Below are 12,737 nucleotides of genomic sequence, written 5' to 3'. Positions count from 1 at the left end.
AGGCCGGGCCGCTGCTCTCGACAGCCAATCCTTGCGCCCTGGGGAGGACGGCCAATGAGAGGCGTTGCGTCATCTCGGCGCGCCGCGGCGCAGGGCGGGGCGCGGCGGACGGCAGAGGCGGGGCCGGCGGCGGTGGCGGCGGCTGCGGGGCTGGTGAGTGCGGGGCCCGGGCCGGGGTCAGAACGGGGCGGCGCGAGCCTCGGCCTGCCTGGCCGCAAGGGGCGGGGCGCCGAGCGTTCGGGGCGGCCGGGCCGGGGGAGGCGAGGGCTGGCGCTTGGGAGCTCTGGGCTGGGGCTGGGAGCCCGGGCGGTGCCGCTGCGGGCGGGGAAAGAGCCAGGAGCTTTCCGCGCTGGCGGAGCGGCTTCGGGACTCTGGCGGGCGACGCAGCCAGACTGCAGGAGGAGGCCCCGCGCTGGAAGCGGTGGGGCGTCGGGTTGAACTTGGACCGGAGGAAGTGGGCGGGGGCGTCTTCGCGAAAAGCAGGCACCCGGGGATCAAGGCGTTCCCCTGCTGCCGGCGGGAGGGGCAGCGCCTGCCTCGGTTGCCAGGCCTGCTGCTTTCGTTTCCCCTCGTGACAGGTGCTTGGTTGGTGTGCCTTGTCAGAGCGAATTATGAATCGTCCCGGCGAGATTTGTTTACAGCCATAGTGAGGCCTAGGGTTGGTGTCTGGGGTGTCTCAGACGCCCGTGCCGTGCCGTAAGGATTGATTTGTGCGTGGAGAACTCAGCAAGAGCAGGATCCCTGGGGCCAGACTGCCCTCCCTACCGTCTTCCCCAGGCCTGTCCCTGGGGCTGTGACCTTGGGTGAAGCCTAGGCCTTAGTTTTCTAACTTGTCACGGGAGGATGGCTGTGATATAGTTTTGAGGATTAGGTGCCTGGCACACAGTAATTCTTCCAACATGCTGCTGCTAAAAGCAGCAGGGCTGACACCCTGTGTCACAGGTACCCTGTGGCTTCAGGAGTCTTGTGTGCATCTTAGTTTAGATGCCATCTTGGCAGCTGTCTTTGCCTCATCCGAACAATTCCTAGTCTGGCATCTTCTGAATCCCATGGATTTAAGACTCGTTCTCTCCACATTGGTTCCCCAGGAAAGAGGAAGAGGTTTAGACCAGTAGTAAGGATCACCAAAGGTGAGGGCTACTTTCTCTCAGGGGTCTCCATGCGTGGTGATACCCTGTACAACAGTAGTTATTTCTGGGGCTCACGTTGAGGGCTTGGATTTCATTGGCCATGCTGTCTGGATTCAATGTTCCCTGGGTCCTGGATCTTTCTGCTTGTCCTGTGTTCAGTAAGCTTTGTCTGTTCTAGCCTCTCCTTGCTATACTTTGTGTAATCCAAGGGTAGCCCTTTGGAGCCTCTGTGAGGAGGGTACGGAAGGAACTGTGATGTGGATGCTGGACGCGTACCTCCTCTAGTGCTGATAAAAGTTGGGAGGGGGCCGGGCGTGGTGGCTCACGCCTATAATCCTAGCTCTCTGGGAGGCTGAGGCCGGTGGATTGCTCAAGGTCAGGAGTTCGAGACCAGCCTGAGCAAGAGTGAGACCCCGTCTCTACTAAAAATAGAAAGAAATTATATGGACAACTAAAAATATATATAGAAAAAATTAGCCGGGCATGGTGGCGCATGCCTGTAGTCCTAGCTACTTGGGAGGCTGAGGCAGGAGGATTGCTTAAGCCCAGGAGTTTGAGGTTGCTGTGAGCTAGGCTGACGCCACGGCACTCACTCTAGCCCGGGCAACAGAGCGAGACTCTGTCTCAAAAAAAAAAAAAAAAAAAAAAAAGTTGGGAGGGGTCTGGGCTTTATTCTACTTTTCCTTTTTTCTTTCTTTTTTTTTTTTTGATTGCTTGTTGCATTTATTCTACTTTTGAAGAAGGGTTTCTGATGTGGTTTTATAATTTGGGAGACCTGAAGTACCAATGGGGGGCCTTGCAGGGCAACAATCATCTGTCAAAAGCACACTACAAGTGAATAGGTTATCAGTGGTGTCACACTGTTTATGTACTGCTTAAGGCTTTGTTTCCTTAAAGAGGCCCTTCTGGAGGGCCTTGGCCCTCAGTCCACTCTGCCCAGCCCAGTGCTAGCCACCTAACAGGTGCTCCTCTGTGCCTCTGTCCTCTACTAACCACCAACTCTGTGCCAGGCACTGTGTTAGGCTTTCCTACCACCAGTGTTTGGAGAGGGGCATGGTCCAGTAGTGGCCTGGGGTCTCTCCATGCTGAAGGTCACTCTCCTGCAGGTGGCCATCTGCCTGGCCCAGCGCCATGCACACGCTTGTGTTCTTGAGCACTCGGCAGGTGCTCCAGTGCCAGCCAGCTGCCTGCCAGGCCCTGCCCTTGCTGCCTCGCGAGCTTTTCCCCCTGCTGTTCAAGGTGGCCTTCATGGACAAGAAGACAGTCGTACTGCGTGAGCTGGTGCACACGTGGCCCTTCCCGCTGCTCAGCTTCCAGCAGCTACTGCAGGAGTGTGCCCACTGCAGCCGGGCCCTTCTGCAGGAGCGGCCCAGCACGGAGAGCATGCAGGCAGTGATCCTGGGGCTTACTGCCCGGCTCCATGCCCCAGAGGCTGGGGCCACCACGCAGCCCCTCTGCAGGTATGGACTCACCCGAGGGGCCCTCAGGCCTGTGGGGGTGCAAAGAGGGTCCCCTGAGGAGGTTCCAGGCTTGGTCCTGCAGTTAGCAGGAGCTTAGTGCAGGAGCAGGCATGTTGCTCCTGTCCCAAGATAGATGGGAGGAGGTGTGGGCCCTGCCCTCTGGTCCCCCGCCTCAGGCCATCCTTGCTCCCAGGAAGCCCACGCTGCGGGTGTTGGACATGACAGGCCTCCTGGATGATGGTGTGGAGCAGGACCCCGGCACCATGAGCATGTGGGACTGCACAGCAGCTGTGGCCCGCACATGCATTGCCCAGCAGCAGGGCCAGGCTGCAGAGCCAGGGCTGGCCACTGTTCCCGTGGAAGTACGTGTGGACCTGCGGGTGAACCGGGCCTCCTATGCATTCCTTCGGGAGGCGCTCCGAAGCAGCGTGGGTAGCCCCCTGCGGCTCTGCTGTCGGGACCTGCGAGCTGAGGATCTGCCCATGCGCAACACCGTTGCTCTGCTACAGCTTCTGGATGCGGGCTGCCTGCGTCGTGTGGACCTACGCTTCAATAACCTGGGCCTGCGTGGCCTGTCCGTTATTATCCCGCATGTGGCTCGCTTCCAGCACCTGGCTAGCCTGAGGCTGCACTATGTACACGGGGACTCAAGGCAACCCTCAGTAGATGGCGAGGACAACTTCCGCTACTTCCTGGCCCAAATGGGTCGCTTCACCTGTCTGCGGGAGCTCAGCATGGGCTCCTCTCTCCTTTCAGGGAGGCTAGACCAGCTGCTCAGGTGAGCTGGCCCCATCACTGCCCTACCTTTCCCTTCTGTGGGGACCCTACCCTGGCCCTGCCTGTCTGTGACCTCTCTGTAACCCTTGTGTCCCCTGCAGCACGCTGCAGAGCCCCCTGGAGAGCCTGGAGCTGGCCTTCTGTGCTCTGCTGCCTGAGGACCTGCGCTTTCTGGCACGGAGCTCCCATGCTGCCCACCTCAAGAAGTTGGACCTGAGTGGCAATGACCTGTCTGGCAGCCAGCTTGTGCCCTTCCAGGGTCTGTTGCAGGCGGCAGCAGCCACACTACTGCATCTTGAGCTGACTGAGTGCCAGCTTGCTGATACTCAGCTGTTGGCCACACTACCCATCCTGACTCGCTGTGCCAGTCTCCGCTACCTCGGCCTCTATGGCAACCCACTGTCCATGGCAGGCCTCAAGGAACTGCTGCGGGACTCTGCGGCTCAGGCTGAGCTGCGTACCGTTGTACACCCCTTCCCTGTAGACTGTTATGAAGGCCTGCCCTGGCCACCACCTGCCTCTGTCCTGCTGGAGGCCTCTATCAACGAGGAGAAGTTTGCCCGTGTGGAAGCCGAGTTGCACCAGCTCCTTTTGGCCTCAGGCCGTGCACACGTGCTCTGGACCACAGACATCTACGGGCGGCTGGCTGCAGACTACTTCAGCCTATGATTGCCAGGCCTTGGGTGAGACACAGGCTATCCTGGGGTCTCCTGTGTAGGCAGGGCTTTTGCTGGGACCTTGCTGGAGGCCTGACAAAAGCACTGGTTTTCCGGTTTCCTGCAGGGTCTGCCTTGCTCCTGGGTGTACTTTGAGTCTCCCCTGCTTTTTGCAGTGCCCTGTGCTGTTTGCATTGCACCTACTCCCTAACTAGCTGACTCTGGGCCCCAGGGCTGGATTTCAGGCCTGCACTGCCTTGCTCAGTTTGGCTGCCCTCTAGGGTGTTGGTCCTTTCTGCACCCCAGATGTGAGCTGAGAGAGATGGTCTCTTTGGGTCCTTCCCATCCCCTTACTGAGAGCCTAGTGATCTGGGGTTGAAGTTGGACAGGGGCCTGCTTCAGGGAAGCTTAAGTCCCCATGCACTCTGGGGCCACTTGTGTTCCCTGCCCTGGCACCCAGCCACTCGTGCTGGGCTTCGGGGCTGGAGGGTGTCATCAAGGTACTAACATGCAGTGTATCTGGAACTTGAATTTGTGGCTGTTTTTTCAGTTTTAATTGATCCATGATTTGTCTCCATCTCTGCTATCACCTCCACCCTGGCCACTGGGCAACAACTGTCATCCAGCCTGTTGTCCCCACCCTCTTCGCTGGGCAGCCCCACCGTCGTCACTGGCCAGTCCTTGCTCTTCAGTCTGGGCCACCTTAGGGAGGCCTGAAATCCTACAGCGGGCTGGCCAGGGCCAGCAAGGGGCCCTGCAGAGCTGGAGGTTGGGGCATCTTTGGGGGGTCCTTCCCCCTAGAGGGCTTCATGGGGGGGAGTGTTGGGGCCTCCCTGGCCATCGTCCACCGGTGCCCCAGGAGCCTACGTGCAGTGCTCTGGGCGTGGGCCCGCCCTGGCACCCCGTCCCTGTCCCCGGCGCCGCACACACGGTTCGGCGCACAGTGCGCGGCTTCCACGTTTACTGACGGAGTATGCGCGAGCCGTGCCGGCCAATCCCCGGCGCCCGCGTCATCGGCGCGCGCCTGGCCTCAGCCGCGGAGGTCATAGGCGACAGGCGGCGGGACGCGGAGCCCGGGCACCGCCCCCTCTCCTGGGCTGGGATCCGCAGTCGCCTCCGCCGGCCCCTCAGCGAAGAGCGGCTTGGAGCGGTCGATGACGAACATCTCGTGGCCGCGCTCGTCGCGGAGCTCCTCGAGCTGCGCGAAGGTGCAGGGCCCGTCCGAGTAGTCGTTGACGAAGAGCGCGCCCTCAGCCGGAGGCCCCCGCGCCTTTTTCCGCCTTCTGCGCCGGCGGCAGATCATGGCGGCCAGCAGCAGCGCCGTGAGCGCCAGCAGCGTGATGGCCGCCGCGACGGCTGTCTGCGTGGCCAAGCCCAGGGCGCGGAAGGCCATGCTACCCGCCTCGTGCCTGGGCTCGCGGGCGGCGGGGGCCGGCGGGGGCGCCGGCTGCTGTGGCTGCTGCCGGGACGCATTGACCATGAGTCGGAAGGGCACGCGGGCGGCGCCGCCGGCGTTGGAGGCCTCGCACTCGTACTTGCCCGCGTGCGCCAGCGTGATGTTGGTGAGGAAGAGCATGCCGCTGCCCACGTCAGAGGCCGCGTGCCCTCCCATGCCGGGTGCACCGCCTTCTAGCCGGGCCTGGTCCTGTGGCCAGCCCTCGCGAGGCTGGGACACCTTTCTCCAGGTCACCAGGGGCTGCGGGTAACCGGAGGCCTGACAGGCAACCCTCAGGTCCTCACCCAGGTTGGCTGTGACCTCCAGCGGCTGCACGTGTACAGAAGGCGGAATGCAGATGAGGCTACTGCGGGATATGTCCAGGAGACTCTGAAGTGCCAGGCGGGGGGGCTCTGCACACATGATCTTCTTGTCCCTGGAGCTGAGCAACCTCTGGCCACCCTGCTTGATCCACGTGCCCAGCCAGTGCAGGGCACAGTCACAGCGCCATGGGTTCTCTGTGGGAGAGTGGGAGGTAACAGGTGGCTTGGGGTTGGCGCCACAACAGCCTGTGCCCTTGAGATTCTGCTGGCCAGGGCATGAGCCCTCTTGCCCACCTCCCACAGCCTCTTCGCACGAGTCTAGGATCCCTGCCACCTCATATCTGACTCCAGGCTCTTTGGGGTGGAGGCAGGCCCTTCACACCTGATGATCTCACAGGTTACTTCTCCACTGGTCTTTGAGAAAGCATCTGCTCCTCTGAAGTCTCCCCAAACAAGTTCCACTGTTTGGGGCACTTCTGTGTCCACATAGACACTTCACCAGCACTAAAACCATGGAAATGCAAGCCTTGTATGCAGGTGCCCTCTCCTGGAAATGCCCCAATCCTGGTCAGCTGTCTATTCTTTCTAGTTTTTGTCTGCCTGCCCTCTGATAGCCCCAAATTGTGCAAAACTGTCAACTGTGTTAAGTCAACCTGTGGATCTCCTATCTTTTCTGTTTTTCTTAGGCAGAGTGCCTGAGCTGTACCCCCACCAGCACCCCATTCCCGGCAGCCTTCCACCATGGCTCCAGGTAGTTGTGTGGTCTTCCAGCATGTTCCCAATTGCTGGCTGTTAGAGCCCCTTCCACACGTCGGCCTGCTGCCTACTGCCACCTCTGTGGCCAAGGCAGACCCTTGCTGGAGAAAGAGGTACCTGTGAGGCGCAGGACTTGCAGGCTGGCCAGGGGCTGCAAGGCCTCTTGGCTGATGGTGCCCAGCTGGTTCCTGCTGAGGTCCAGCAGTGCCAGAGAGGACAGCCCGGCCAGAGCCTGGTCCTCCAGCAGCTCAATGTTGTTTTCTTGCAGGTGCAGCTCCTGCAGTCGCTGAAGTAGGGACAGCAGATCGTAAGGAAAAAGTGCACTGGGAGGGGCAGGTCCCCCTTACCAAGCCTGACTAGGTTGACTCTGCTCCCCCTAACTATTCCAGCCAGGCAAGGCTAGTGACGGTACAAGAGGACCCCGCCCTTTTTGTCCTCTGATGCTCACCGGCAGGTGCGAGAACGTGAAATCCAGTAGCTGCGCCAGCTGGTTGCCGGCCAGGTAGAGTATGCGCAGCTGGGCCAGGCCCGCGAAGGCGCCGCCACGCAAGCCGCGAAGCCGGTTTCCGGTGAGCGCCAGCTCGAGCAGGCGCGGCTGCGCGCGGAAAGCGCCGGACTCCAGGGCACGCAGGCTGTTGTTGTGCAGGTAGAGACGACGCAGAGCGGCAAGCGGAGCCAGGGCGCCAGGCTCCAGGCGGGAGATGTTGTTGTCCTGCAGGAACAGCGTCTGCGGGCCGGGGGATGTGAGGGCACTTATCCCGCCGCCGGGGTCTCCCTTCCCCCTGGGGCCCCCCATTTACCCACCAGGACGCTCACACAGCCCTCCCGCAGCCCGGCGCCTCCACTTGGTGCCCACCTGCGTCCCGGGCGGGATTCCCGGCGGGACGACGTGCAGCCTCAAGGCGCCGCACTCCACCGTGGCGCTGTAGCAGCGACAGGCGGCTGGGCAGGTGGCGGCGCGGGGCGGAAACCAGAGCAGCAGCGGCGGCAGTAGCAGCAGCAGCAGCAACGCGGAAGTCCCTGGGGCCATGTCCCAAGAGACCAGCCTCCCCAAGGTCCGGCCCGGATAGGATGCGCCTCCTGAAACACAGGTTGGCAGGCCAGTCCTAACATTAAAGAACCAGTGCAGGAGCACGAACTGAGGTCCACACCTTGTGTCTGACTTTTAAAAAGTTATGTCTGCTCAAGAAACTGGTAAATAAAAAGTTCTAGTTTTCTGCCTTGACAAAACACCTTCATAAAGACCTGGGCATCACAGGATTAGTGAGCTATGATTGCATCACTGCATTCCAGGTTGGGTGACTGACAGTTTTTTAAAAAAATCTGGGCATCACGTTCAAATTTAGAATTTCTGGTGTCTTCAGTCTCTTAACAGGGTGTAGACATGTGGGGGAAACTCGTCCCCTTCGCTTCTTATCCCACCCCTGCAGGGCTACCACCATGATGGGCTTTCTGCCCATGCATGTGGACAGATGGCTCTCACTGACCCGGCAATGGGCCACCCCTTGGTTCTAGGGTGCAAGAGGCTGATGCATGGAATGGGCCTGGGAACTTTGCTTGGGTGGCAAAGCCCAGGATCCAGTTACCTGAGCATGGCCTACAAGGGGAAGAACAGGCTCTGGACAGACATGTTCCCTTGTCCTTACTCTGTGGGAACTGGCATCAGACCTCCTGGTGACAGCACAAAGCAGAGGTCCTTTTTGTGCCCCCTGGACAAAGTCTAGGGCACCATTTGACCTTAGCCCAGGTCCTTAACCAAAAGTCCTTTTGTCCCTAGACCTCAAGCTGTGTCCCCTGCCCTGGGGCTCAGGTCATGACTTGATGGGGTCATGGGCAGAAGTGGTCTCAGAGGAGCCACTAACCACAAGGGAACTGAGGCACAGCTTTGTACAGCCCTTGCTCCTACCTGCCTGGATCAGCTAGAATTGGGGCTTTTCTCAGGTAACTTGCTAGAGAACTGGGGGATAGGGCAAAACAATAAGTCCACTCAGAAGCCATGGACCTGTGCTCCCCATGCTGGCTTCCAGAAAGGTGCTGTCCTTGGGGGTAGGTGGGGCCCTGGAAAAGTTGGGGTGTGAGAGGGGCCTTGGGCCATCAACTGGGTTACCACCAGTGTAGTTTCCCAAGTGGGCTCTGGGAGCAATGACCTTTGAGACTGAAGGAGTTTGATGGGGGATATGTGCATGCAACTGTGGCCCCAAACTGATGGGAAGGCTGGAGTCTGGTTCTAGGCACAATAAGCCCAATTTTAAAGGTGGGGACTTGGGCTGAGAAGCCAGCCCATCTAGAGCCAGGGAAGATGGGGCCGAGGGCGTACTGTCCCCCAGCCTCACCTAGCATGGTCTCCTCTGAACATCTGCCTGTTCACCAGGTCTCACTGCTCACTGTGAGTCACGTGGAAAAGTACCAAGTAGCCCTGCTGTTTGTTTAAATCTTGCCCTAAATTGTAACCCACGTGATTATTTAAAGTCACTACAGATGAGGTAAGCACAGCAATAAAGTTTTAATGGAATAGCTTTGGCCCAGGCAGCGGAAGATGTCTCAGGATGTGTGTGAACCCAGGGAGCTGAGGGCATTCTCCAGGCCCCTAGGATCCTTTTCTCTGAGCACAAAGGGCTGGCCCAGGGCTCCAGGCCTGGCCCACCCAGCCTCCAGCAGCAAGGCTCCTCCAGCAGAGAGGGTGCTTGGCCTCCTCCTCCTCCTCAGAACTCAGGGCACTGCTGTTCACACGGACCCACCATATGCAGATCAGTGTAGAAGGGCCCGGGCAGGGATGAGGGCCCAGGTCGGAGGAGCCCAGAAATCCTTTTACCAGAGGAAAACCCCCTAATCCGGCTGGGCAGGGGGCGGGGGTCCAAAATTCCGCGGGGGCTGTCACTCTCCTGAGCCCAGAAAGTGCAGGGGCGGTAGGACAGCCCTGTGCGCCCCTCTGACCCCCGGTGCAGTATGAGGCCCGAGCCAGGGTCTCTGGGCGGCCTTTGCCCACCTCTGCAGCTCTGCTGCCAGAACTGCCCTTGCGACCTGCTGCCTGGATGCCCCACCACCTCCCCTGCCCGCCCTCTCCAGCGCGGGTCAGCCCCTGCCCGGGCTCAGGGAGGGCGTGGCCTCTGCGTCCCCCAACCCCCGCCAGGGCGGTCCCCGATCCCGCCCCCAGGCCCGCTGACCTTGGGCCGGGCGCCCCTCACCTGGCGCTCCCGCGGCGAGCGGCTCCCCTGCCGTGCCCGCGGCGGCCCAGGCCCAAGCAGCGGCTGGGCAAGGGACGCTCGCGCACGCGCACCAGACTCCCGCACCTCCTGCGCTCGCCGCCTGGGCCTGACGTCGCGAGCGCGGGCCAATCCGGAGGACGCCCGGAGCCGGGTGCGCCGGGAGAGCAGAGGGTCCAGGACGGCGGGGCCGCGGCAGCACCATGGATAGCGCAGGGCAGGGCGGGGCGAGGCGGCTTCTGCGCGCACGCGCACTCGGCCGGCGCGAAAGCAGGCGCCGCGGGGAAGCTGGGCAGGAGGGGGCGCAAGAACGCCGCGGGCGGGGGCGGTGCACTGAGAATGCCCGGGAGTACGCGGCGAGCAGAAGGGGATGCTGGGCGCGCCGGCTGTCTCCCGACCCGTCCCCGCCCGCGGTTTAGGGAGACTGAGCCGGGAGCAGCAGCGGGGCCAGGTCCATGGTGAGAGCGAGGCGGCGGCCCTGCCAGCGCACGTGCGAGGGCAGCGAGGGCGCGCCGGGTCCGTACTCGAAGCAGGCGCTCAGCTCGAAGGCCAGGGCTGAGCGCACCAGGCCCACGCCGCCCGCGCGCTCAGGCGCCGGGTGGTACAGGCGCCCGTTGGCGGCCAGGGGTAGAAGGCGCGCCGGCTCGAAGGGCACTGCTAGGGTCTCGCCGCCGCCGCAGTAAGAGAGGCGCTGGGGCCCGCTGCCCGCGGCCAGCAGGTGCGTGAAGACCACCGGCCGGTCCTCACAGCGTAGGAAGTTGCGCTCTCTGCCACAGGGCGAAAGGAAGGGGAAGGAGGTCTCGTAGCGCCCGGTGCGGTTGGGTCTCAGGCGGGAGAAGAAGGTGACCAGGAACTGCAGGTCTGGGGAGGTGAAGGGAATGGCTGCTCACCATGACGGGTGCCCAAGGCCTCCAGGTCCTGGGCCGCACCAGGGGCTGGGGCTGGGGCTGGCGCCGGCGGGTCACCCAGTCTCACTCAGCCGGGCTCCTGGGTGCAGGACAGCCACTCCTTTGGTGCGGGCGGGCTACCCATAGGGTGGGGAGTGGAGCCCACCCAGGGACAAGGAAGAGGCGCGAGAGGGCGGCGCGGCAGTACCTTTGAAGCAGGTGATGAAATTCTTCATTTTGGAATCATCCAGGAAAAGCTGCAGACAGAAAGGCCATGGCCATGAGTCCCAGCGCGCAGGTAGGGGCACAGAAGTTCTGGCGGTCCTGAGCTCCGGCCCGCGTCCGCTTTCCTTCTTGTCTGTGCACATCGTGTGTGCAAGCAGGCGCGTGGAAGATAAACCCGGGGCCTTGCCGACTTCTCCACGTCTACCTGTTGTACCCCGGGCCGTGCTCCCTAGCATATAGGTTCCCCGGGTTGGTAAGCCTTTCGCGCACCTTTTCCCTCAAGTTTCTAATCAGTTGTGTCACCTCCTCCATGGCGCCTGCCTGGCCTGCCTCCTCCCGCACATGCCGATGCCCTCGACAGGGCTCCCAAAGCAGCGGTACGGTACGGCCCGGGTGTCTCCGGGGCAGTAGCAAGAGTTCAGCGCCGGAGCTGGGCGCCAGCGGGATGGGATTCAGAGCTGCAGAGCGCAGCGGGGACACGGTCTGTGTGGGAGGCTGACGCCGAGGCCCGAATTGAGCCAGATGCCTCTGTCTCTGAGCGCGACCTCGCCGCTCTTCCAAGTTGGAGCCGACTACCTTTCAGGCCCCACCCTTCCCACGGGGGCCCCTCCCCCTGCGAGCGCCCCGCACAGACCCTCCCCGGCGCTCCCCTCACAGGGGCCCCACCCCCGGTTCACCTGGCCCTGATGGTCCAAGTAGTAGAAGTACTCGCGTGTCCGGGGTTCGGGGCTCTGGCCCTGCGTGTAGGAGACGCCTCCGTCCCCGCCGCAGGAGCGGGCTCCCCGCGACCGCGCCAGGACCAGGGCCTGGGCCCGGAGTGCCCGGCACGGCGGCCACATTCGCACCCCAGCCGGAAGCAGCCGGCAGCGCTTGCGGGGGGCGGTGTTGCGTGAAGGCGCCCACCTCAGCGGCTGCGACCTCACGCTACGCTTTTCGGCGGCGCCCGCGCCCTCCCGTGGCCTTTGGCTGCCCGCGCCGGCGTCCGAGCACCGCGTCTCACCCGGCCCCAAGAACGCGGACGCCGCCTGCAGGCCTGGGGGACCAGCTGCCCAGAGGCGCCCCCAGCCTCCCACCGCCCCGTCCACTCGCGCCCCGCCCCTGCCCAAGAACCAAGGCGAGGACCAGGCCCGAAGTGTCCACGTGTACTTTATTCACACCAAGTCGCCTCTCGAGTCCGCGCCTTAGGGACCGCGGAGGCTGCTCCCCCAGGGGACACCGGGCCTCGGCAGGGCTGGGCTTTTTTGTTTTTAATAATAAATAAAAACTCAACTCTAAAAATATATATATATAAAAACTGGGGAGAAATTAAGTTTTACAACAATTGGAACTCAAATTTCCAAAATGGAAAATGTACAAACTGAGACTCTAGATCCCCGTCCCCCAGCAGCCCTGGCCTCGAGTGAGGGCAGTCCCGCCCAGGCTCCTTCCCTCAAGTGTGCTGCAGGTCCGGGATCGGATGGAGTAGGGCTTGGTTTTTGGTCAGAAGCCAAGAAAGGTTGGAGAAAAAAACAAGGAATGATACCAACTTGCTCTGCACAGAGGATGGCTCAGAGATAAATAGCATTTGGGTTAAAACTATGTCATTAGCAAATTTAGTTCTTATATCTTTTGCTCTATTTATATCTCTATACACAGGTGGTCTGGGGTGCAGGATAGATTCTGGATTTACAGTTACAGGAAGAAAAAATACTCTCACCCCTGCCCCACCCTGCCGCAAGAATGCCTGCCCAGCCGGGCCCCCTACCCCAGAGGACTTTGGTTTGGGGGCCCCTTCCCACCCACAGAGAGCCTGTTGGGCCCTGGTCCAGCTGGGCCCTGTTCTGATGGGGGACAGTCCAGTGCCCCAGAACCCCCAAACTCCTGTGCAGTCACCAGCAGGGGGAGA

The 12,737-nt window shown here is 61.6% G+C and overlaps 3 protein-coding genes across 4 annotated transcripts; 1 reads left to right on the top strand and 2 right to left on the bottom strand.

Annotated features, from left to right (window-relative positions):
• Nucleotides 1–135: 135 nt before the first annotated feature.
• LRRC14 (leucine rich repeat containing 14) lies at nt 136–4,060 on the top strand. Of its 2 annotated transcripts, none has more exons than XM_069466730.1 (4): nt 136–153; nt 2,237–2,590; nt 2,784–3,368; nt 3,469–4,060. In XM_069466730.1, the coding sequence occupies exons 2-4, from the start codon at nt 2,262–2,264 to the stop codon at nt 4,034–4,036; spliced, it is 1,482 nt and encodes a 493-aa protein (XP_069322831.1). In that variant the 5' UTR covers nt 136–153; nt 2,237–2,261; the 3' UTR covers nt 4,037–4,060. The 2 variants fall into 2 exon arrangements, with proteins under 2 accessions (XP_069322831.1, XP_069322832.1); XM_069466731.1 differs by lacking the exon at nt 136–153 and adding an exon at nt 263–1,130.
• Nucleotides 4,061–5,050: 990 nt separating this feature from the next.
• Nucleotides 5,051–7,824, bottom strand: LRRC24 (leucine rich repeat containing 24). Its single transcript, XM_069466729.1, has 4 exons — nt 7,394–7,824; nt 6,986–7,264; nt 6,655–6,823; nt 5,051–5,976 (listed from the first exon to the last, which is right to left on the bottom strand). Exons 1-4 carry the CDS (start codon nt 7,565–7,567, stop codon nt 5,054–5,056), a joined length of 1,545 nt encoding a protein of 514 aa, XP_069322830.1. The 5' UTR covers nt 7,568–7,824; the 3' UTR covers nt 5,051–5,053.
• A 1,202-nt stretch (nt 7,825–9,026) lies between these two features.
• Nucleotides 9,027–11,824, bottom strand: C3H8orf82 (chromosome 3 C8orf82 homolog). The gene is made up of 3 exons (XM_069465849.1): nt 11,530–11,824; nt 10,836–10,884; nt 9,027–10,601 (listed from the first exon to the last, which is right to left on the bottom strand). Exons 1-3 carry the CDS (start codon nt 11,689–11,691, stop codon nt 10,156–10,158), a joined length of 657 nt encoding a protein of 218 aa, XP_069321950.1. The 5' UTR covers nt 11,692–11,824; the 3' UTR covers nt 9,027–10,155.
• Between the last annotated feature and the right edge of the window lie 913 nt (nt 11,825–12,737).

Source organism: Eulemur rufifrons, chromosome 3, assembly GCF_041146395.1.
Source record: "Eulemur rufifrons isolate Redbay chromosome 3, OSU_ERuf_1, whole genome shotgun sequence".
NCBI lineage: Eukaryota > Metazoa > Chordata > Mammalia > Primates > Lemuridae > Eulemur > Eulemur rufifrons.
The sequence above is the reverse complement of the archived record's forward strand: the minus strand, read 5'-3'. Positions and strand labels throughout refer to the sequence as shown.

Bases quoted from the DNA above. Each gene is read 5' to 3' on its own strand.
- LRRC14 (XM_069466730.1), top strand. From the start codon at position 2,262: ATGCACACGCTTGTGTTCTTGAGCACTCGGCAGGTGCTCCAGTGCCAG. The intron at 2,591-2,783 runs GTATGGACTCAC...CCTTGCTCCCAG, and splicing joins ACCACGCAGCCCCTCTGCAG to GAAGCCCACGCTGCGGGTGT. The intron at 3,369-3,468 runs GTGAGCTGGCCC...TGTCCCCTGCAG, and splicing joins AGGCTAGACCAGCTGCTCAG to CACGCTGCAGAGCCCCCTGG.
- LRRC24 (XM_069466729.1), bottom strand. From the start codon at position 7,567: ATGGCCCCAGGGACTTCCGCGTTGCTGCTGCTGCTGCTACTGCCGCCG. The intron at 7,265-7,393 runs GTGGGCACCAAG...CCCGGCCCGCAG, and splicing joins GAATCCCGCCCGGGACGCAG to ACGCTGTTCCTGCAGGACAA. The intron at 5,977-6,654 runs GTACCTCTTTCT...ACTCTCCCACAG, and splicing joins GCAAGTCCTGCGCCTCACAG to AGAACCCATGGCGCTGTGAC.
- C3H8orf82 (XM_069465849.1), bottom strand. From the start codon at position 11,691: ATGTGGCCGCCGTGCCGGGCACTCCGGGCCCAGGCCCTGGTCCTGGCG. The intron at 10,885-11,529 runs GTGAACCGGGGG...TTCTGTCTGCAG, and splicing joins ACTTGGACCATCAGGGCCAG to CTTTTCCTGGATGATTCCAA. The intron at 10,602-10,835 runs GTACTGCCGCGC...TCACCTCCCCAG, and splicing joins TTTCATCACCTGCTTCAAAG to ACCTGCAGTTCCTGGTCACC.